Source organism: Urocitellus parryii, chromosome 10 (genome assembly GCF_045843805.1).
Source record: "Urocitellus parryii isolate mUroPar1 chromosome 10, mUroPar1.hap1, whole genome shotgun sequence".
Classification (NCBI taxonomy): domain Eukaryota; kingdom Metazoa; phylum Chordata; class Mammalia; order Rodentia; family Sciuridae; genus Urocitellus; species Urocitellus parryii.
Genome location: NC_135540.1, coordinates 82,952,953 through 82,977,913, shown reverse-complemented (window position 1 = coordinate 82,977,913; position 24,961 = coordinate 82,952,953). Strand labels below are relative to the sequence as shown.

The window sequence follows — 24,961 nt, the reverse complement described above, 5'->3', positions numbered from 1 at the left end:
CTTTTCAACATTAGTGGTGAACCCATGTCTTCTTAATCACCAAAATTTCTGCTTCAGAACTACTATATCCATTCTTTTCTTTCTTTTTTTTTTTTTTTAGAGAGTGAGTCTTGCTATATTGCCCAGGTTAATCCTGAATTCCTGGGTTCAAACAATCCTCCTGACTTGTTTTCTTGAGTAGCTGGGATAATAGCTGTGCAGCACTACTTCCAGAACAAGAACAGTAGTTTATTACATATAAGAACTGCATGATTCAGTACAATGAAAGTCATTTTTTTTTTTTTTTGAGATAGGGTTTTGTTTTGTTGCCTGGGCAGCCTTCAAACTTGAAATCCTCCTGCCTCAGCCTCCCAAAAGCTGGGATAAAAGTCAGCTACTACTACACAGTAATAAACCAGTAATTTTAAACAAGTAATTTTTCAGCATAGGATTGAGAAATTAATATATGCCTAAAATACTCTTTGAAACTATCTAAAAGACTAGAATTCTTAGAGCATGATTTTTCCTACTGACAATAGCCTGCCCTCAGTATTTCAATTTCTACAAATTGGTTTAAGAATACTCTTCTTAAGTCACACATTTACTAGGAGGATACAATCTGCCTGACAACAGCTATCAAGATCTTTTGGTAGTGCTTGTAAATGTTTTGCACTTTGGTTAGAAATATGGTAGTTTTGCTCTCTTATTGTATCTCTTTCTCTTCCACCAGACTGGCCTCAAGTGTAGCTGGGATTACAGGCTTGTGCAATTGCACCTGACAGCATTTTTGTGTTTTTAAGTAATATAATGTTACTGTTATAGAATATGTGTAGTTAAAATATTCTGTGAAGATCAGAGTATATTCAAGTTTCATCATGTTTGGTGACAAATCAAAGACCATATTGCTTGTTGTTGCTCATAGTTTTCAGAGGGTGCCTATAGCTTAAGCTTCAAAATCAAAAAACATTACATGGGCTCAAGGAAGTGATTTTCTTTACCGTGACAATTGTGGTAAGTTGACACCCAAAATGATAATAAACTTTATTCTTGTGTTGTAATTAGGTGAACTTGCATTAGGCTCAAACTTTGCGGCCCCCCCAAAATTGGAGGCTGACTCCGGTTTTGATTTGCAAGAAATAAATTTCTCCATTATTCTGCCTGAAAAACATAATTCAAATGTTGTAGGAATGAGACTCTACAGTGAATCCCCCTAGTAAGGAAAATGGTCAGTTTATTTCCAAGTGGAAATCCCCAATTGCCACATCATATCAATCATCTGACACATAATCTGACTTCCATTGAGCTGGAATGTATTTTAAAGGTCAGGTCTCTGGATGAAGAATTTTAGTTTAGTGGGTTATGGAGCAGAAATGCCTAAATCTGGAGCATAGCTTTACTGCTGGCAGAAATAGCTTCTCTTCAAATAGCAGAGAGGAAGAAAGAATGATTTTTAAGCTCCAAGTCTTTTTTGCGTGAGCACATTTTCCTATGTTTTTGCCTGCAGTTCATTACGAAGTTGTACTAAGAAATGGGAAAATAACCATTTTAATCTTACTTTCATAAAAGATGCACACCCGAGTCCAGCAGACATAATTTATTTTTCCTATATTTTAAAATTTGGGAAATGCCACATTAGAATAAAAATTCCAGATTTTTGGCTTCTGTGAAGAAATGACAAACCCTGGGTATGGTGGTCGTTTCCTATGTGGAAAAGTAGGCTGGAGTTGAGAATCTGCTGCACTCTTTACACGTGCTCTACAATTTGCCATTCCTTACCACTGCCAAATGTCTTCCTTTCTCCCATTTTCATTTTCCCTGCTCTACTCTGCAGGGAAGAGACTCTTCAGTTTAATCAGGTTATTAAATTGATGAAACGGTTTTTTTTTTAAAGTAAATCTTTTTAAGGGGTCGGGGGGCACCAATAGCTGCTTTTGCTTCGAAAGTCCTAAATATGCGGATCTTAAAAGATGTGATGACCTTTAACTACTTTTTCAGAATGGCCAAAAGCGTGGAACTGGGAGTCAACGGATGGTCCCCGCTATCACTAGGCAGCTGGGTGACCTTGGGCGACTCCGTTAAGCTCTCTCAGCAAAAGGTGATAAATGGGTCTGCCTAAATATTTGTTTTGAATACCCCACAAGGTTGTTGCACCGCACAAAACGAGATTTTAAAAGTAGTTCTAAGTAATTTATAAGTTACAAAATGCTTCCTAGCGCAAGCGTCCGCTACAGTGCGACAACACCGCGGCTTCAGAAGTTGCGTTACTAGAATTCACTCCAGTTTCCAATGATCCCACCTCCCACGCTCAGGTGGGCGAGCGGAAGAAGCTTCGGGTCTTCAGGGTATTAGGTTTGGAAAACTGTCTTAAGAAATAAAGCAAGAAGTTCCTTGGAGAGGGTAAAGTTGTGGGCTGCATTTTTAGGACCCCCAGAGTGACATACCGACGCCGGGCTGAATTCACAGCCCCGTCGCAGAGCCAGCGGGGGAACCAGTCCCTGGGCCATCTCTCTGCTTGGAGTATGGCCTCACAGACCAGGCCCAAACCCTCCTGGCGCGACCCAAAACCGGGACCCCGGACTTCGCTCTCACCCCCAACCCCCACAATCACGTCCCCGGTTCCTCCTCCACGTGACAAGAGCCGGAACCGTCACTTCCGGCCGCGCGGTAGCGCGCCTGCGCGGGGCGCCCGGGCTCTGTGAGCGGTTGTCAGCAGCCCTGTGCCACCAACGGCTGCGAGTGGCGGGCGGGACGGGTCGGGCTGGGCGGCGGCAGCGCGGCAGGCTGCGGTCCTAAGGGTGTGCAGCAGCGCGGTCCAGCCCACTGCCCTGAGCGGCCGGCCGCCCCGCCCCTTCCCTCTCCCTCCCTCCTTCGCTCCCTCCTCCCGGGCTCGCGCTCGGGCATTCCGTGAGGCGGCGAAGGCGCCCGGGGCGCTCGCGGAGGCGTCGTCCTCGCCCCAGCGCTCGGGCCCGCCCCCCTGTGCCCCGCCCTGTCTCCGCCCTCCCCACCGCCCTCTGCGGGAGCCGGGCAGCTGCAGCGGAGCCGCGGAGCGGGCGGCGGGCCGGAGCTGTGCGCTCGCGGCGCGCGGAATGTGAGGCTTGGCGGCCCGCAGCACGCTCGGACGCTCGGACGCTCGGACGGGCGAAGGGCGGCGACCCCTTGCGGACGCCTGGCGCGCTCCGGGCCGGGGACTCGCCCTCTCGCTCGCCCTTGCGCTTTCCCTGTGCCCTCCAGCGCGCCAGCGGGACCATGAAGAAGTTCTCTCGGATGCCCAAGTCGGAGGGAAGCGGCGGCGGCGGAGCAGCGGGTGGCGGGGCGGCCGGGGCCGGCTGCGGCTCTGGCGGCTCGTCCATGGGTGTCCGGGTGTTCTCAGTCGGCCGCTACCAGGTCACCCTGGAGGAGTCGCTGGCTGAAGGTACGGGCGCCCGGGAAGGTTCGGGCAGGCAGGTGAGGGAGGGCTGGGGCGTGGCGGTGGCTTCCCGGGTCCTCACCCTCTCGACCCACTCTTCTTCCCTGTTGTGCCTCTTCTGCTGGGCCAAGAGGGCTCCTAGAGAGTAACTCGGGCTTTCGTTCTTAAGAACGGCGAGAAAAGCCGCTGGCAGCTCTGATTAGGGCGCCGTTCTTTCATTACTAGTTTAAATCGTTTTCTGTTTTTCTTGACGTGAGGAAATAACTACAAGACGTCCTAGCAAATGATGTGGTGTCATGATTGGGCCAGTGACTCATTGAGGGTCAGATCGAGCAGGATTGAGGCTCTGCTTTGCCAGCTGTGGCTCAGGCGGGTGTCATGCGTTGGCCTCTTCATCGGAGCTTCCACCCGCGATGCAGGGCATAGGACCCTGCAGCCCCTGGTTGAGCCTGGGATTTGCTTCTGCTCAGTCATCAGTTGAAAAACTATACACACATACAGTGTCTGTTGATACTCTGTCCCAAATTTAGTTAAGAGGTGGCTTTGGGGAGCAGGCAAACTTGAAGCCTGTTATCTTTGTTCTTTAGAATCTTCTACATCGGGCAAGGTACTTTTCCTGCCCTCCCAGTGTGACTTTTTTTGGTAGGTTAACTTTCACTCTTGGAGTTTTATGGTGAATCCTTCATTATCTATAACTAGTTAGGACAAAGGTAGAAGTCTAGTTATAGAAAAAGTTTACACTGTTTTAAAAAAACACTGTTTTGTATTTCTGGTATAAATGGCTTGTAGAAAATACTTTCTCTTTTTTATTGCATGCTTTGTTGACCTTGAACTTTTAATTGCAAAATGATACTACAAAATAAATGCCTAAAAATTCATAAGAAATAATTTCTCTCAGTAAATGGCCCTTTTAAGTTCTAAGATTAAGAGAAAAGAAATCTGAAAGAGTAGTTTTGGTTCTGGGAGACTTACTAGAGTTAGACCTTTATGTAGTTTGAAAACAGTAGATTGAGATTTCACTTCTATTTTTTGATATGCCATAAACAAGAGTATATTAGTGCAAGAGAAACACTTAAGATTTTTATCTATAAAATATTCTAGGCAGAAAGAAATATGGAATTATTCAGGGGTGAATGTCTAAAGTCATTGCTAAAAATAATAAACCTAGCCGAGTCTTGAAGAGGTGGTAGGAGGAGTATCCTTAGCTTCTCTAAAGAATAAGTATATGGTGACTGGTTTTGATATATTTACTATGCTGTAAAATTTCCTAGCTTTTTATTACACATGAATTTCAGGTGTTGGTTTAGATTGGGATTTACATCCCAATTTAAGAACACATGGCCATGAACTCAGTGTCATACTTCTGTCTTTGAGTTGTTTTAATATTTAATTAAAATGTAGCTTGAGTATTGTTACAGTCACTTCCTCACTAAATCCCAGACAGTTCTTTTATTTAGTATGTGGAAAGTATTGACATTTCTGTTTGTAACTTTTATCACTGCTCTAAGCATATCCTGTCCCATTTTCAATTAAAATATGTAGTTTTGAAAAATGAAAACAAAAATGACTTTCAAAAGGAGAGTTTCATTTACCTACAAAAACAAACAAAAACCTTTTCAAGCACTAATGTCATTGTTAAGAGTGTTCCACTGAATTTTATTATAAATTTGTCATTACTCATTTTGAAAAATGAGTAATCAAATGCTAGAGGGAAGCAAGGGTTAAAGATACCCTTTTGGAAGAGGAACTTCCCCAGCTCACACCTCAGCTCCTGGGATCCTGCATTGTCTTCCCTAAAAGAGAGCCAAGGCTTAGGCTTTTTTCCCTTGTGTATTTCTTATCTCTCTAGCCACATCCAACTGAAATTATGAATATTCAGTTTACTTTTGATCCGGATGGGTTTGTTCTTACTTTACATGCTTAATATCTCCTCTCCATTCCAAACAAGTAAGGCCAAATATCTCCTCTCCATTCCAAACAAGTAAGGCCACGAGTTAGATATTTAAGCACAAGTCTGGTTCACATTTAAGCATGATTAATAAGTAGTTGACTGGTTTTTGTCAATTGGGCCAAGTGCTTGCAAAAAAGCATTATAGTTTAGAGTACCTGATTAGGGGAGAAGTATACCACGAGTGGAAAAGGTAGTAGAAGCTAAGACAGACCAAAATACAAACTTGGTAGATTTTACATTTTTTGCTTTGGGTCAATGTTGTTTAAACAGGACTAGAACATAGTAGATGCCATAGTAGATGCCATGTCATTATGTTACTGCAAACATAGGAAGCTTATTCAGAATGACTTTTGCAGTGTCTTTTCAGTAAATCTCTCTCTCTCTCTCTGTATATATACATAATTAGTTATGTTCCAGAAGTTACTATGAACACTGCATTAGTGAATAGTGAGTTATTACTTTTAGGGGAAAATAACAGGGTTATGATCTAGTAAGCCTTTGTTAACAACATTGTTGTCAACTGATCAGTATAAAACCTTGCCTTATGTGAGTTTCTGTTTAAAGACATGTTATTTAATATATATTATTGATTCATTAGTATTACAATCATTGCCAGTAGTGCTGTAATTCATGCTTAAATGAGGATGATTAACAAGTATTTCTCTATTGGGGACATCACAGTAGACATTATTTTAGCCCTGTGCTTAGGACCACTTGCAACAGTGAAATCATCAATAAATAGCAAAAAATGAGAAAAACATGATACTAAATTAACCATGAAAAGGACACTTCTTTATAATAGGAGAGTTGAAGTAAGAACAAGTAAGTCAGGAGACTCCAGTTTTTTACCATTGTGCATATGTCTGTAAATGACCAGGAGAGTGCTGTGAATAATGGGCATTAAAACAAATTTTATCAAGTAGGGGGATTTGCAAACATGGAATCCTCAAGTTATGATGTTTAACTATTATTATACATATGTGTATACACATATCAATTATACATATAATTAAAAAAAAGCTGATTTTAGGGGCATACTCATTTTGTTATAGCTAAATTATTGGGGTGGTTTCCTCTCCAAAATATGTATTTTCTATCATATTGTCTTCCTAGTCAAGTGTATATACTGTATATTTGAAAATGCTGAAATTTGTACCTTTTTAGTTCTTGCTCAGAGTTTAGAGGACTGATATAGACATTTTCATAGTTTTAGTTTCAAGAATCTATTTTGAGTAAACTCCAACTTTGGGCTTTAGAAATGAATTAGAATTGTATGTCACTTTTAGCTTGAAATAGTCAAATTGTCAAGCACATGTAATTGCATGTAACCTTCAGGTTTTAATTAAGACATGGGATTGGCTTGTTCATATGTATCATGATAAGAAGGCCTTAATGATAATGGAAAGGAGTCAGTATTTGTGTAGGGTACATTTTTTTCCCCCCTAAATATTCTTGGCACAAATAGACTTAAATAAAATAAAATGTCAAGACTGAGAGACCAATGATAACTGGTAGAGATAATCTAATAGTGAGGTTATAAGGCTTAGATAGGAATGGTACTATGAATATGGTGAGGAGGGTAGGACTTACTGATGTGATCATGGGGGTTATTGGTTCTGTCAGTAGTTGGAGCCTCTAAAACTTAGTTAACTGTTTAGAGTGAGTAAATATAAGCTAAAGATTAACCAATTCTCATTGTTAATTTTACAGGAAGGTAGTAAAATATAACATCTGATTTTGCTATAGAAATCAGTAGATGTAAGTATATATCCTATTTGCAAAAATCATCTGTGGCTACTCAGTAATCTCTAAATTAATGCTCCCAAGAGAGGACAGAGGGAAAGATTTTACAGAAATCTCAACAATCGTTATTAACCCACAACTTTTTCCTTATGCACTGCTAGGTGCTACTTATAGAGTGGCCTTATGAATTTTATAATCTAGTGTGGGAGACAAATGTTAAAACCAAGCAAATAAAAATCATTCAATTAATGTAGTTACAGTTGAAGAGAAATTAGGGTTTTATGAGAGAACAACTAATTCAATTTAGATTAGGAACTCAAGCTTTTTTCAACATTTTGCAGAAACCTGAAGGATGAGAGGATTTAGACAAAAGTTTTGAGATATGAAGGTAAGGGTGGTTTGGAGCTTATGGTGAAAAGGAAAAACTCTTTGTGAAGAAGTATTTCAGGAACTGAAATATTCTCAGAGCTGTGGACTACAATGAATGAATCAAGAAGAATAGAGACCCAAGATAATGTTGAAGAGGTGACCTGGGTCAGGGATTTTGTATGCTATTTGAGTTTAGGTTTTACCTAAATTGCAATGGGAAGATATTGAAGAATTTAAATTGGGACAGTGACATGCAATTTATATTTTCATATGGTCATACTGATTGCTAGATGGAAAGTGGTTGAAATGGGGATGAAATGCTGGAGGTGGATTGGACATTGGTGCATTAGTAGGAAGTGTCAAGAATGACTTGCTTATGCAATTCTTGGATGGAGGTACTATTTGCTGAGATAAGCAATGAACAGATTTGGTGGTGGTGGGAGTGTTGGGAGACTATCTAGTAGTCCATGTTTAATTGAGACATCTGGGAAGAAATGTCAAATTGGAACTTGGGTATAGGGGATGAAGCTCAGCAATGAAGGCTGGGTTTAGAGATAAGTACTTCAATTTGTGAGTATTTGACTGTTATTTAAAGACCAGGGAGAGGATGGATGTAGGGAGACAGTGTAAAATGAGAAGGTGCTCACTGAAGATCTCCTGTAGAGTGTTGGTCTCAACATTTAGTGTTCTTCAGAATCCTTCGGAGGATCTGATAAAACCCAGAATGTTGAGCCTGACTTCCAAAGTTTGATTTTGTCTGGGGAAGGCCCAGCATTTGCATTTCTGCCAGCTTTCTCAGTGGTGCTGATGCTGCTGATCCCAGAATCACACCTTGAAAACTACTGATTAGAGCAGGAGAAGACCTAAGAAAGAGCTGCCAGAGAGGTATGAGGATCTGATACCTGGAAACTAAGACTATTTCAAGAAGTAGAGGGAGTGAACAGTTGTGTTGCTGAGAAGTCATCTTATTGGATCACATTTTTTGGCCTGGCATTCTCAGTTATCCATGCTCAGACCTTCTTGCCTCTGGTTGTTTGCTAGATGAATATTCTACTCCAATCTCTTTATTTCTACTTCCTGTTATTCCATCTCTAAATCTCATAGTTGCCTGTCTGCTTCTGCCTCTGTAACTCTTGCTCCCTAACTCCAGTTATGATCACTTCCTTCTTCCTGTGGACACTTGTAGCTATGTAATTTTTTAAAACATTTGTTTAACATTTATTTTTTAGTTGTAAGTGGACACAATACCTTTATTTTATCTATTCATATGTGGTGCTGGGGATCGAACTCAGTGCTTCACTCAGGCTAGGCAAGCACTCTCCCACTGAGCCACAACCCCAGCCCCTAGAATGTAATTTTTGATTGTCCACTGATTTCTTTAGAGGTGGCAGTTTTATTCAAGGACAAACACTAACACTGAAGCAATTATTTCCAATTTTCAGCATTTCAAAAACTTAGTGGAAATTATGTATTTCCAATAAAGATACTAGATTTCATTGTCAAATTTCTTTATTTTTAGCTGTAGTTAACTGTCATTAATATTGACTTTTTCAGGCTTAGCAGATTAAAAAGTTTGTCTTTATTTTAAAAATAATGAAAATGAATTATTCATTTATTAATGATTTTATTAGTATCTTCTATCTAGTAGTCTGTAGGGGAGGGAGTAATAGAAAAGATCCTTGATGTTAATATTGGGCATCATGCTAGAAGGTAGGATTGATTCTGAATCTTCTATAATGTTCTTAACTAGGCTTGTATATTATTTCGATTTTCTTCCATTTCCCATCTTTTTTTTGGTCAAAATTTGAGGTGTAGACTCAATGTATGAATGTATTTATGTATGTATTTCTCACAGTACATTTGGTGGCTATCCAATGATTAAGGCCTCAAGTTGGAATTAAGAGTCCTAAGTAGTGATTTCAAAGTTGCCATATTTTATTTAGTTGTCTGGACATAAATTTTTGTCTCCAAAGTGTTGAGGTTGTTTATTTCTTCATTATATTTCCTATGTTTCTGGTGAACCATTTATCTATCCACTATTTTAAGAGGGACTGATTAGTGACAGGCTGTTCTAAATGATTGGGTACTTAGCTAATTGGAAATTCTCTGTATTCTCTTTGTGAATGAGATCAGTCAGCACATGTTTGCTAACAGTTGGAATTTTTGGTTTATCCCACCTAGTCTTGATGAATTCCAGTAGCATTAGGAAAATAGTTTGGGATATAGTCTTTAGAGAGGCATTTTGCAATGCATATTATTTTAAAATATGAAATGATTGTTATTACTGGTTTGCCTATTGTAACATTTTTTATTATCTTTGAAACAGTGCCTTCTTGGAGGCAACTATCAGGAGAACAAAAGCGCAAAACTTGGAGTCAGGGCAGCTGCTAGTCCCTGTTCTACCCTTACTTCACATTGTGATATTTTGACCTGTTTCTTCAAGGAAAAAAAAAAATGTAGTTAAAGATGAATTTGTAGCACATTTTTCCATTTTAGCGTTCTATGATTTTGTCTATAATAGCTCCTTTTTATTTTTAATGGATGACAGAATTTTTATTTGTAAAATAAAAATTTACAAACAATAAGATAAATCTATTACTGTGTACCATGTGATAAATGAGAGAATGCAATTGCAACCAAAGTGTTCCAACTATTTTTTCTCTGAGCCTGACAGCAGGACTATTTTACCTGTTTTCCAGAAATGCTACATCATCAAACCTATCATTTACCCAATTTTACACTGACCTTCATGTCAGGTGTCCTTTTTTTCTTCAACAATATCAGTAATTAATTTAAATATAAGTGAACTAGATACTATAATTAAAAGGTATACATGTTCAACATGTAAAAAGCAAGTAATAACTATATGGTCTATACATACGTTACACTTTAAATATTAATACACCAATAAGTTAAAATCAAAAGATGAGGAAAGTAAGCATGAGAAATCTGAACTTCAGCTATTATTATAAAATAAATTTCAAGAAAAAGTATTTTCAAAGTTAAAGGGGAACATTTCATAACCATAATAGGGTAACTTCTTCAAGAAAGCATAACAATCCTGAATGTTTGTCCCTAATAACAATTTCAAAATAAATGAAGTAAAAATTAATGAAACTAGAAAGACAAATCTATAATCATATATTTTTTAATAACTTTATTTTATTTATTTATTTTTATGTGGTGCTGAGGTTTGAACCCATGGCCTCTTTGCACGTGCTAGGTGAGTGCTCTACCACTGAGCCACAACCCCAGCCCCATAATAGTATTTGGAGATTTTAAACCTCCTTACTTTGCTGGAAGAAGTATTGATATAGAAAGCTTAACAATGTTATCAGCCACCTTGACCTACTTTGTAACTACTTTTGATTGCTCCTTTTGATAAGAGAAAATCATGGGATAGGGAAAGGTAGCAATAAACCATTTTAGAATTAAGATCATAATGAAAAGATTATATTTGATTATCATACATTTGAGTTCACAGTGGATTAGCAGTGTATTTTTTATTGTACAATGTGAACTTTTTTTGGGGGGGGGGCGGGTACTGGATATTGAACCCAGGGCGTGGTTCATGCAAGGGAAGCATTCTACTAACTGATGTATATCCTCAGCCCTTCAATATAAATTCATTCCTTAATTAATGGGAAAAAATATTTTCAAAAGTTGCTATGGTGCTCTTTGAGATCAAGGAATAGTAGCTTGTATAAAATATGTGGCATTTCAGAAAATGATTTAGTTTCAGAAATTATGCCACCTAAATTACTTATTTTATCTTTTTGTTCTCCAAATGACTCATTTGTAATATATGTATTTTGGAAGCTATCAGGAATAAAAAAAAATTTTGTTTTTCAAGTTTATATTTGAAAATAATTTATGAAGGAGAGTTATGATAATACTTTCTCTGAGTTTATGGATAGAAAGTTTTTACCCATGATATGTGTGAAGTTTTGTCACTTTTTATTTCCGGTGCTGTCAACCCTCACTTGGGTCCTTAATGTCTCTGTTAGAGAATTACATTAACATTCAGACTGTGCTTTCAGCCTGTTTCCTTGCCAAACCAGTTTTTATGTTCCTTCCAGTTTATTCTTCCTGAAATGGACTTCTGCTCATGTCTCTGTCGTATTTGCTTAGCCAAGTGGAGTACAGACTCATGACACTGGGATTCAAGACTTTCTGCAGTGTGATTTCAGTCCACACGCTATTAACTTTAATATCACTTTTATTTCATATGTATAATATTGCACTTGATAATTCCTGTGTTTCTCATAAGTATTTCTACTTATGGTGTCAGTATTTGTGACCCGCCCCATTCATATATTGAAATCCTAACCCCTATGGTGATAGTATTAGGAAGTAAGGCCTTTGGGAGGTGATTAGGTCAAGAGACAGTGAATCCTCATGAATGGAATTTATGCCCTTGTAAAAGAGATCCCATAGAGACACGTTTTACCCCTTCAGCCATGTGAAATCACAGTGAGAAGAGGTCTATGAGGAGATAGGTCCTCACTAGACACTAAATCTGCCAGCTTTTTTATTTTGGACTTCTTAGTCTCCAGAACTGTGAGAAATAAATTTGTTGTCTACATGTCACCCAATTTGTGGCTTTTAAAAATAGAATCAGAACAAACTAAGACACTTTCTCATTCTTAATTTTTGGCTTATGTTGTTACTTTTGTTTAGCATGGAGAGACACCTGCCTCCCCCATTCTATTAAAATTGGGTCTTAGAGGATACATTTAAAATAGTTACTTTCTTACAATCTTTGTTTGTCCATGAAACTCGGCAACCAGATGAGTGTTATCTTTGAATGCCCTCTGTAGCAGCTGTTACTCATAGCTGGTATCTTACACAGCTTTGTTTTTATTCCAGTAGAATGTGAAGTTTACTTTAAAATTTAGTCCCTTTATTCCTTGGTTTGTAATCATCTTTTATCTCTTGCAGTGCTGTTACTTGTGGTAGGTATTCAGTACATTCCTAAGAGATTAAGTTTTGGAATTAAAAAACTGTCAGAGGGCCTGTTAAGTATTACTGTAAAACAATTGAACAGCAACTACATTTTGACATATTCAACTATCCAGTTGATGTTTAGGAGTTGATGTTTGGGGTGGGTGTGTTTATTTTGTGGTGTTAGGGATTGAACTCTTTTTTGTCTTTTTATAGAAACTAAAATAAGGAGATATTTGATAATTAGGTGCAGTAGTACAATGGATGAAAAAAATAGCACCAGATTTAATGTTGGGTTTGTGGCCTTTTTTATTTGTTATGATTACATGTATTTGTTTCATGGGTACTGCATTGTACTTATTAGGTATAGCTCTCAAAATGTACTTGCTTGAGTTCCCTTGAGCTAATATTATCACTTCACCAAAGAAAGCCACTTCTGTAGGATAGAGAGGAACTGGGTAGATCTAAAATGTTGCTCTGGATAACTGACCTTAAGAAAGAAACTATTTGGGCCAGAATCCCAGTGGCTTGGGAGGCTGAGACAGGAGAATTGTGAGTTCAAAGCCAGCCTCAGCAAAAGGGAGGTGCTAAGCAACTCAGTGAGAACCTGTCTCTAAACAAAATAGAGCTGGGGATGTGGCTCAGTGGTTGAGTGCCTCTGAGTAAAATCCCCAGTACCAAACAAGAAGAAAAGAAAAAAAGAAACTGTTTTGGGAATGGTCAGCTGCATATGGCTTTCTGTTGAGTGGCAGTACCAACACTTAATGGGATGATGAATATCTGAAAGGGGTGAGGGATTAGGAAGAATGTAAATTCATCTCTTTAAGAATTTGAGGGAAGTTAATTTGGGGTCCTCTCTAACTGGTTTGTGTGAAACCGGAGCTACTTATTTTATAGGCAGAGAGGTATTGATTTTGCTTTTAGATTAAGAAATGTGTAAGCTTGTCATAAAAGTTAGAAGGTAGTGAACCAAGACTTTCAGTATTGTTAATAGCTAGTCATCACCTGATGTTCTTCTATTCCTTTGTTGATTCCCTGGAAAAAAGTATTCCAGCACACCATTTCTCTTGCCTAAATGCTATCATTACTTATTTTACTTAATTTTTGGTGGTTGAATTATTGTTAGAGAAATAAACTATTTTCTTGAGAGTAAGATTATCAGTAGTTACAGTGTTGACTTTACTATTCATGCTGAAATCAGTAAGATATTTGAGCTAAAATGACTTAAAGCAAAACTAGTAAAATATTTTACTTAATGAATCTTTTCAGGACCATTTTTCTAGGAAGTAGAATTAAGCATTACTGGCTGTGACCCATTTTTTTGTTTTCTGGCCTGTATCACAGAATCTCTCCTACTGAATGTCAATGGTGTATTTTTTGTATAGAAAAAAATCTGATGCTACTGACTCATATCAGTAGAACACATGCTTTGAGTTATTTTGTTTTTTCAGAAGTACAGTGTGTGTGTATATATGCTCAGATGTGCATAGATTTGATGGTATCTTTCTGTGATCAGTAACAGAAATTTGTAAGATAGTTAAATGTGTGTATGGTAATAGGGATATCTTAAAGATGTGTGTGTGTGTGTGTGTGTGTGTGTGTGTGTGTGTGTGTTATAGCTGATGGGCTGAAATTAGAATTAAACTAGGTCAGCTGGATTGGTAAATGTTTAGTAATTTTTCAAAATCTTTAGCAAAGTATTGTGTATATACTCCTGAGAAGAAACTGTTCAGAATATCAACTCATTGATAATTGTTTTTTATTTCTAATCCATTTAAGAGTAGGTATTATGGATTTTATTGTTTTTCTTTAGACACGGTACAAGTCCATTGCTTTTATTTTTTTAAATATGTTGTTGTGTATGATATTCTGTATATCCAAAGGGAGTGTGGAAGTGAGCTTATAAGATGTATATGAATCCTCAGTGTTCAAAGTGGGTGTTACATACGTCCCATAAATTTTTAGTAGGAGAATCTCCTATTTACAGATTCAAGGTTTAAATTTGTTCTTGCCATTAGAGTAGGGCCATTTTTCTTAATAAATGCTACAGGTGTTTTTAAAAGTTGTGGGAGGCCATTATGGTTACTGTGAAGTCAATTCTATTGTTTTTTTTTTTTTTTTCTCTTTGGAAGACTATAGGAATCAGAGTGGGGTGGTGGTGGTGTACCGGACCCGAATTAAGTGTAGAACTTCTCAGCATCCTTCAGAAAATAACCTAAATATGTTAACTGAAACTTGGATTGTTGGACTAACAGTCTTTCTTTTAAAATGCTAGTACTTCATCAAATCTTCCACAGTAGTGATTATTCAATTTTAGTTCCTTCATCTAACTATGGAAAGGTGGAAAGTAAGGTATGAAACCAAGTCATACTGTTAATGTTGGTTGTAGAGAGTAAAACTTGGGTCTTATGATTTTGATCTAGCAATCTAATATATATATAATATAATATATGTGTATATATATTCACACAGATATGTGTCTATATTAGATTATAATAACATATTATAATATTACTATCTATCTATATTGCCTTTTAAATTGACTTCTGTACACATACAGGCTTTTGATTGAGATGGGATTTGGGTAGATATAAGGGACTAGGGTACTCTGAGTCCATCAAATCATGTACTATAGTTTTTGAGTTAAGATATGATGGTGATGGTGATGATTGTGCAGTGGTTCTAGAAATCGAACCCAGGGGCAGTCTACCACTAAGCTGTATTTCAGTCCTCTTTTCTTCTTTCTTTTTTTTTTTTTTTTCTTTCTGTTTTGAGACAGCCCCCTCTAAATTGCCCAGATTGGCTTTGAACTTGAGATTCTCCTGTTCTGTCTCACTGATATTACAGGCCTGTGCCTCTTCACTCAGTTAGAATCAATAAAGTTTTAAAATTCCAGTTTCCTTAGTGTGTTGTCTCAGTCTACAGAGATCTAGTACTAAGTGTAATAATATATTTGTGAGCTGTAAAGTAAGTAGCATAAAAGTGCATTTCTATAGCTTCAGTTTAATCAAGTGTAGCAGTATTTAGGACCTGTTGTACTGAGGAAGGAAAGGGAAAAGAGGAAGAGAAACAACAGGGTTCTTATCCCATACTTTCTTTTGTTTCAAGTTCAAGGTTATAGGAATTTTAAGACATGGAGTCTGATGGGCTGTAATACTGTTTTTTTTTTTTTTGCATTTTGTTTGATGTTTGTGCTACATTTGTTTAGAATAAAAAGACAATAACATTTCAAATTTATTTTACTAAATCACAGCACTTTTTAAACCTGGGATATTAAACATTCAAGTCTTTTCAGTGAAATAAATTCTTATGACATCATAAAATAATTTTCCTAAAAATAACATGACATCGCCTTCTGTGAACCTTTTAGTCACAGATGCTTGGGAGGCCGAAGTGGAAAATCCCTTGAATCCCAGGAGTTTGAGGTTTTGAGGCCAGCCTGGGCAGCATAGCAAGACTCTTTATAGAAGAGGGGGGAAAAAAAGAGAGAACAAGTAACTTAACATGACATTACTTCTATAATACTTCTGACACATGCAAGTACAATGTTAAAATAGAGGTGCATAATTTATGATTTAAAAATTTAATTAAAAGATAATCTTTCTAATATTTTTTCAATCTATGGAATTATCATAATTCTTTCAAGAAGAATTTGTCCAGTCTGTATTTTTTTAAGTGAAGAGAGTTTTTTTTGTTTTTGGTGTAACAAATTTCTCTCCTCTCATCTACCATCTAATATCTGTTTCTCCTTTACCTCCAACTTTACAACTGTCTATCTGGTCACCTTTTCCCTTATTCCTTTTTTTAATCAATCTGAATTTTCTCCTATTTTCTACTTGTTCCTTAGTTCTGTACTTAGTTACAAACATAAATAAACTGTTAGGTGATCTTTCCTTCCTTCATTGACTTTTCTGAAATAATGGATTTCATTAATGACTCTTTAAGAGTGTTCTGTAAAGGGAGAGAGATTTCTAAGACCCTTTGAGGGGTTCCACCAGTTAAACATAATTTTCATAATCTGACACATGATTGCCATTTGTATTGCTAACACTTTAACACAAATCAAGGCAGTTGGCACTAAACTGTACTAGTAGTTATTGTATTCTTACTATCATACACACTCAGTTAAAAAACAAAGATCATTTCCTTACGAATGACCTTGATAAATCAGTAAAATATTTCAGTAAACCTTCAGTACACATCTTTTTTTAAGAATTGCGATTGATGTTAAATTATACATAATATACAATTTACCATTTAGTCATTTTTAAGTGGCATTATGGCATTAAGTGCATTCATATTGTTGTGCCACCTTCATCAGTGTCCAGATTCAGAAATTATTCATCATCTTAAACTGAAACTCTGTGCTTATTAAACACTAACTTCCCATTTCTCCTTCCCCCCAACTCTTGATGACCACTAGTCAACCTTCTGTCTCTGAATAGGACTATTTTAGATACCTTATAGAAATAGCAGGCAATATTTGTTTTTTTTGTATATGACTTATTTAGTGTAATGTCTTCTAGGTTCATTCCTGTTGTAGTTTGTATCATATCATTCCATTTTAAGACTGAAAAATATTCATATATATGTATATATATGTAGCATTGTAATTCAGTTATCTGTTCATCTATTGATGGACATTTGGATTGTTTCTACCTTTTGAATGCTGTGAATAATGCTGCTGTGAACATGGGTTTACAAAATACGTTAAATCCTTGCTTTCATTTTCTTTTGTTATATATCCTGAAGTGGAATTACTGGGTCATATATGATTATTCTTTTTCAAAATTCCCTCCTTCCTTCCTTCTTTCCTTCCTCCCTCCCTCCCTCCCTCCCTTCCTTCCTTCCTTCCTTCCTTCCTTCCTTCCTTCCTTCCTTCCTTTTATCTCTCTCTCTCTCTTTTGTACTGGGGATTCAACCTCCACTACTGAGCTAATTCTACAGCCCCCCTTTTTTTGTTTGTTTTGAGACAAGGTCTTGCTGAGTTGTTCAGGCTGGCCTTGAACTTGGTGATCCTCTTGCACAGTTGGGATTATAGGCATGTGCCACCACACCCTGTTTAATTTTTTTCTGAAGAACTGCCATAGTGTTTTTCACAGTGACTATACATTTTACATTCCCACCAGCAGGGCACATGGGTTCCAATGTCTTCACATCCTTGTCTTACCAATAGTCATAAATTTTCTGTTTTCTATTTTTTTCCTGGTAGTACCCTTTCTAATGAATATGAAGAAGTATCTCATGGATTTGATGAGTATTTCCAAGTAATTGGTGGTTTTCAGCATCTTTCATGTCCTTATTGACCATTTATATCTTTCTTATATCTCATGTAGCATTATGTAGAAATGGGAAATACACATAAGCTGCTCCCAGCCCCCTGCTCCCAGCCTCCTCCCAGGCCCTGGCACATGATAGGCAAGCACTGTACCACTGGGCTACATCCCCATTCCTACATAAACCACTTTTGCTGCATGATGAAGCATGATAAGTAATTGAGGAAAAGCACTTGGAATTCCATTTTCTGGAATACCTTTTTTTTTTTTTTTTAAAGAATGGTTGACAAACTATGATTATTCATTTAGACTTGGGTATTTGGCAGACATTTGCTCAAATGATGAAGTGAATCTGTCACTTCAAGGAAGATAATTGACAGGTGTTATTATGTTGGAATTTGAACTTTTAAACAGTTATACTTTTGGAAAACTTGTATTTGCCATTGTGAGTTTGACAGTTTCCCATTATTTTAAAAGCTTTTTTGAGAGGATAAATGATGTTAACAAATTTGACTTTTTAAAAAAATAGTGTTATGGAAGATCTGTATAGTTAACTGTGACATTTTTCAGTGTGTGATGTTAAAAAGTAGTATAAGACTGACCCATGGGTTTTAATGGTAACTGCAAAAATTTCAGCAATGTGAGTGTGTATTCCATATTGCAACAAACCTTTAAGAAACTACTAATTGACATGTTTTGTTACAGGAAAAAAAAAAGAATATCTGTAGTTATCTGAAGAGACTATTAAGATAACTTTCACCTTTTCTTCTACATATCTGTGTGAGGTTGAATTTTCTTCAGAAACTTTGACCAAAATAATGTAATGAAGACTTATTTGGAAGTAGGTGTAAGTTTTTTATTAGGTTAAATATTAAAAAAACTTTGCAGAAATGTAAAAAACAGTGCTATTCTTATGTATTAATTTTTGTTTTGGAAAAAAGTAGTTGTTTTATGACACCTTTTGAATATTAGTCTAAATGAATTAATAAAGACAATAAATGTCTCAGTTTTTGTTTCTGATATAGTAAGTGTGGATTGATAAACTGTGTAAATAAAATCCATCTGGGGTCTTCAATAATTTTTAAGAATGTAAAGGAATCCTGAGATCGAAGGGCTTGAAAAATCTCTTGGTCTATTCTGTATAGTATGGTAAAACTGTCTAATATAGTAGTTGGTAGCCATATATGACTATCTAGCACTTAAAATGTGGTCAGTCTAAGTTGAGATGTATAGTATGCACAAAATGTACATATGATTTCAAAGCTTTAATATGAAAAAAGAATGCAAAAGACCCCCCTTCCCCATACACCTAAATATACTTATTTATGGTGCTGGAGATTGAACTTGGGGTCTCAGGTTTGCTAAGCTTGCTATCACTGAGCATACCCCTAGCCCCTAATATTTTTATCGTATTAATTATTGTCTTATTCCACGACTAAGCACTCAGGGTTACTCCAAGTGAACTGGCAGAGTCATTCCAGATGAAGTGGGCTGCATGAAATAATCACACAGAGACAGAGAAATACCTTTTTCTTTGGGTCCTGTGATGGCTCCTCTGACCTTAAGGGTCTGTGGAAAAAGAGTAAGCGAGCATGTGTGCTGAACCCTTTTATTGGGGAGAAGCCAATCAAATGAGGCAAGGGATTAGGTTTCAGGGGGTTGAGTCTAGTATCCTGATGTCAGCTGTCAGCAGATTGACATCTAGAGAGGCCATGCCCATCTCATGAGCTGTGTAGGGATCATGCCAGAGCAAGTGAAAGACCAGAGCAAGGCCTGCCCAAACAGGGGCAATGTCAGTTCAGTTCACTTTGTGAGCTCAATGCTCATAGTTCACACACACACAGCCTATGGCTGGCTTGCCACATCTCCACATTCTCATCACTTAAGGCTAAGGGGTGCTCGTTTCCTATGTGGCAGCTCCCCACAAATTCTATGTTGAAATGATAGTTTTTTGGATATTTTAAACTAAGATATGATATTAAAATTTACTTGTTTGCCTTTTCAGTTTAGCTACTAGAAAATGTAAAATTTAATACATAGCCCATATTATGGTGGACATAGTACAATGCTGATCTGTAGTGTACACTTTATTGTGTGGACCCTATACTTTGTAATTGGAGTTATTAACCTATAGTTCATAGACATCCATGTTTGGTTTTCTTGGGAGAGGGCTTTTAGTTTTCATTATGTTCTCAAGGGGGTAGGTGAGCTGTTTGTAGTTACTTGGTTGTTGCTGGAGGCATCATTTTTTCAGTGATAGGGTAGGCAAAAATTGGTGGGGTGGGTGGGGCTGTAGTGAGATGAATTTTTTGATTCTCAAGTTGAAACCTGAATGAATGTTCCCATAGAAATGTTTTTATAAAAACTTTAGATATTTATAGCTCTATTGGTACTAAACTGCAAGTTGCCTTTTGAGAACCTAATTATCACATGTGAGATTGTTTCTGTGGGAAAATATTCTGAATTCCAAAAGCAGTCTTAGAGGCTGTTGGAACACAATACACTGTGAAATTGGGAGCCTGATCAAATGAATGAATTTTAAAAACTTGAACACTCATAAAGTTTGAAAATATTTTAAAGTGGTAAACATACTAAAATTATGGTATTCTTGCTTACTGTTTATCCTTATGTAAGGGGCATTATATAATTACACCACTGAATTGGGATTGATGTGAATTTAAATGGTTTCATGTTTAGTTTGAGTAGGTTCATGATGCTGTGGATATAATAGATTCTTGACTTATGTGGTCAGGTCTTATTAAGAAAGACTTCCTAAAATGAGATTTCAGGGTCTGTTTAGGAGACGATACTAGATTGAGTTTATTCCAAGCATAATTATTTCATTACAGTCTTTTGTATGTTAGTATGTTGCCTATAGAGTTCATCACAATGTATCATAATAACTTATTTTTGTTTTTGTCCCCAAATAGGCCATAAATTCAAACATATGGTATCCTACTTAAAATGTGTTCCAGAGGCTAATACAGACATTAAAATTTGTTGAAAAAAAATGAGCATTAGAAGAAGTCTCAACTTTTTGTTATATGTTGCAATAAAGGTACTAAAAACTTTGGGGGATTGTGTATTTCTTTGAGAATCTCATGAAAATTAAATAGATTCTTTCTTCAGGAAAATCCTATAGGGTATATAAACTTTCTGTAAGTGACTCTTTGATTTCATGTAATGTTTATGATTTAAAAATTATATTCAGGGTTTGTGTTCTTATAACTTACGTATTTTTCACAGTGACTGTAAGTATAATCAGCATGAAAATATTGGAAGTGAAAAGCATTTGTTTCTAACCTGTATACAAATACTTGTTTCATTAGTGGAGATTCTGGTACTGATTTAAATGTTGGATATGTATATGTGTGAAGAGTTTTATGTAGGAGTTTATCAGTACAACTGGCTTTTCTATTAAAGTACATAAAGTGCTTGTAAGGCTGTGTCTGAACTTATCTCTGAATATCACAAGAGTTTGATCAGATCTCTGCTGATGTACTTTGGTAACACTGGAATGCCACAAATGGTTTACAGGTGTGCCAAGGTGAATCGCCACTCCCCACTCCCCTACCCCAAGCCCTCAAAATAGTCTGGTGGTTTTGGAAGTCAATCTATGACAACTCAAGATGAAAGCAGACTTTTTCATTTATCCAGTGAATTGGTCAAGTTGTTAGAAAGCAAATATAATACTAGATGGTTTTCCATTAGAAGGATAAATACAGATTTAGTGGAATGTTAAGCAAGGGAATGGTGGAAGTTGTTAGGAGGGATATGCTCTACTCCTCCTGACAGCCCCAATAAATTAGGATATGAACATGAGTTCTCATAGGAAGGAATTATAAAAACTAATTTTCAGTTTCAAAGTCTTGTTTGTGTTCAGTAAAACCAAGATAATTTTTATTTGAAACATTGTAGAGTGTGCCTTTCTTTGGGCTTATACGGAATGTATAACTAGGTTTCTGTTTTCTGAGCCAAGGGTTTGTATCAGGCCTTGAAGTAACAGTGGGTCTCTGCTGATACTTTAGCTCTGCTCTGACTTTCCTCAGTAGTCCTCTCCTCCCTCTTCTGAAGTAATTACAGAAGGCACTGTGTTTACTTGGCACACTTGAGATTGTTAAAGTGCATGCATAAGCATGGACATGTTAGGGCTAGTATAGTGATAAAGGATAGTGCCAGGAGGATTTGACATATTCCATAGAGCACACTATTTTCTGTGATTTTAAAAAATTTTGTTTTATTTTTTATTGGTACATTATACAGAGTAATTGAATTCATTATGCTGTGTTTGTATGTGCATATAACATAAATTGATCCATCACAAATCCCAGTACATTTCCTTTCATTTCCCTCATCCCTTTTCTTGATCTGCTTGCTCTACTCTATTATCTACTTCTGTGTCTTAAAAAACAAAAAACACAAATGTTTACTCTTATTTTGAGTGGATGATGGAAAATTACTATTTCCTAACCTCTTCATATACATTCAGTAGTACAGATTATAGTGGCTTTTGTTTGCTAACCTTAGATTGTCATGTATAATTTTAATTCTATTTTAATGAACTGGATACTGGAATGTAGTTGTATGGAAGTTGTGTTTAATGTCAAGTTAGTTTAGTTTCCAGGTATTCTAAAACATGGGTGTTGCATTTTTATTTTTCATTTTATTTATTTATTTATTTGGACACTGAGGATTGAACTCAGGGGTATTAGGGGCACTCGACCACTGAGCCACATCCCCAGCCCTGTTTTGTGTTTTATTTAGAGACAGGCTGTCACTGAGTTGCTTAGTGCCTCACTGTTGGTGAGGCTAGCTTCGAACTCTCAATCCTCCCGTCTCAGCCTCCTGAGCCACTGTGATTACAGATATGTGCCACCATGCTGGGCTCATTTTAATAATTTTTAATTAAATGGCTTAAACTACAGTTGTATTCAAAACTTGGAAAAAGAGCTGTTTTATCTAATAAAAGTAGAATTTGTATTACAAATTAAACATTTAAAAATGGCAAGCTCAATGCATATGTTAATTTTAGATTGAATTGCCTTATTTACCTACAAGAGGTACCTAAATATAATAAATGCTAAAACTGTATTTGTAGAGAAGTTTTTGGAGGATGAATACATTTTTTAAATTGAGTTAACCTTTTAATGTATTTCAGAACTTTTAAAAACATTTTTTTATTTTTTTTCCTAATAGTTGTCTGAAATATTTTAAGATGGAGTTTAGCACATTTCATAATGCTCAAGGAACTCTTCTTCCTTTCCTTGAGCATTTCTTGCTCTTCATCTTTTCATATGATGGATGTATTCAGAAACCTCAAGTTCTCCAAGTTTCCTATCTCTATAGTCCACACTTCCTTGCCTTTGTGAAAATACTTTTGAACTTTTGAAAACCTGAATTCCTCACCACAGTAACTTATCTTTGTTGGTTGAAAGGGAGGTGCCTGGGCACCCAGGAGAGAGACTGGAGATTCATCTACCATCTCCTTTCTGTGAATTACTTTTATTATCTATAGCTTAAATAATCCAAGTAGCTGTACATATGTATTAATGTCATAAACAATAAAAAAGTAATTTTTCATTAAAAAATAAACTGTATAAATAAGGCAAAAGTTCTTTTACCTATTCCCATTCCCTTCTTTTTCTTCTTCTTTTTTTTAAACAATGTCTTTATTTTATATTTATTTGGTGCTGAGGATCGAACCCAGTGCCTCATGCATGGTAGGCGAGTGCTCTACCTCTGAGCCACAATCCCAGCCTCCCATTCCCTTCTTAATGATCTTCATATATCCTGTTTTTCGAGACTTTTTCTTAGTATTGACAAATTTATTCTAATTTGTCTCCTGATTCTGTCCTTGACTTTTCAATAATGCTTACTAATTATCTTTTAAATTCTTTCCTTGCTTCATTTTGGATTACTTAAGTTTTTATTTCCTTTGTTTCATTTTTGCTTTCCATTAATTTTAATGAGATAATATTTATCGAATGCATTTTTTTCTGCCACCTCCCAGTGGTTAATGCAGTAAGACTAAAGTTAATATTTGTACACCTTACAAAATATAAGAACCTTAGAATATTCTAACTCATGTTGGCAGATGATGTGAGGTGTAGGACCATTTTCTCCTCCTGAGAGAATATGATAATATTCTTATGACTTATATTATTGCCCAGGATTTTATATCTATAATTACTTTATAAAATTGTAGATGAACAAAATAGCTTCATTTTATTTATTTTTATGTGGTGCTGAGTATTGAACCCAGTGCCTCAAACATGCTAGTTAAGTACTCTACCACTGAGCTACAACCCCAGCCCCCTTTACTTTCTTTTAATCCACAAATGAGACATTCTTAAGCTTTTTGTTTATAAGTCAGTGTTTAATAGCTACAGTCTTTGTTTTTATAACTTTTTAATAACTTGTTTTTTGTTTTTATAACTTTTAACATTTTTTTTAGTTGTAAATGGACAATACCTTTATTAGTATTTTTTTATGTGGTGCTGGGAATCGAACCCAGTGCCTCACACATGCTAGGCAAAGTGCTCCACCACTGAGCCATAACCCTAGCCCCAAGTCTTATAACTTTTCCATGATATCTGTTAATGATATTTCATTTGCTTATTCATATTTCCTGCTGGATTGTGGGGTACTCAAGAATACTTTTTATCTGTTTCTTAAAAGTTGAATCCCTGGAGATTATTTGCAGTGTTAAAAACATAAGTTTATAAATGAGGAAACTGAAGTCTAGAGAGAGTAAGATAGTAAACATTTGAGTGAGTATTTTGTGGCAGTTGTGTCTTTGACATCTACTTTCTGCTAATTGTGCAGTGTATAATTATTAGTAAAAATAATTTAATATTTATTAATATTTTATTATTAATTTAATACTAAAGGTATGGTTCTATGTATTGCTAGATATTTTCAAGTGAACAGATTGTTTTACTAGAATTTCATATATGTACACATTAATTAAGATGAGAATTTAGATGTAAGTCTAGTTAATTTTAAACAGAATATTAATATTAGAGTCTGTAAGCATGTAATATCTGCATTTACAAATAACCAGTTTTTTTGAGATGAGCTGTAAATTGAAGTGGTATTAAACATTATAGGAAACTAGTATTAATTCATTTCATGTCATTGTTATCTCATATAGGAGTATCAGCGCTAAATGCTGACCTTTTTTTCCTTCTAAATTCCTATTTGGAAATAATTTTGTACATGTAGTTTTCAGTGAGAAAGACATGATATTTGCATTCCTATGGAAATAATCTATGGAAATGGTGGCCAGTTTCC

At 36.3% G+C, this 24,961-nt stretch overlaps 1 protein-coding gene across 1 annotated transcript in view; it reads left to right on the top strand.

Annotated features, from left to right (window-relative positions):
• The first annotated feature begins 2,652 nt into the window (after window positions 1–2,652).
• Bmp2k (BMP2 inducible kinase) overlaps window positions 2,653–24,961 on the top strand; it is a 133,776-nt gene continuing 111,467 nt past the window's right edge. The window contains exon 1 of the mRNA XM_026403142.2: window positions 2,653–3,391. Within this exon, the coding sequence (XP_026258927.1) occupies window positions 3,226–3,391 (166 nt within the window). The 5' untranslated portion in view covers window positions 2,653–3,225. The remainder of the gene's footprint in view (window positions 3,392–24,961) is intronic.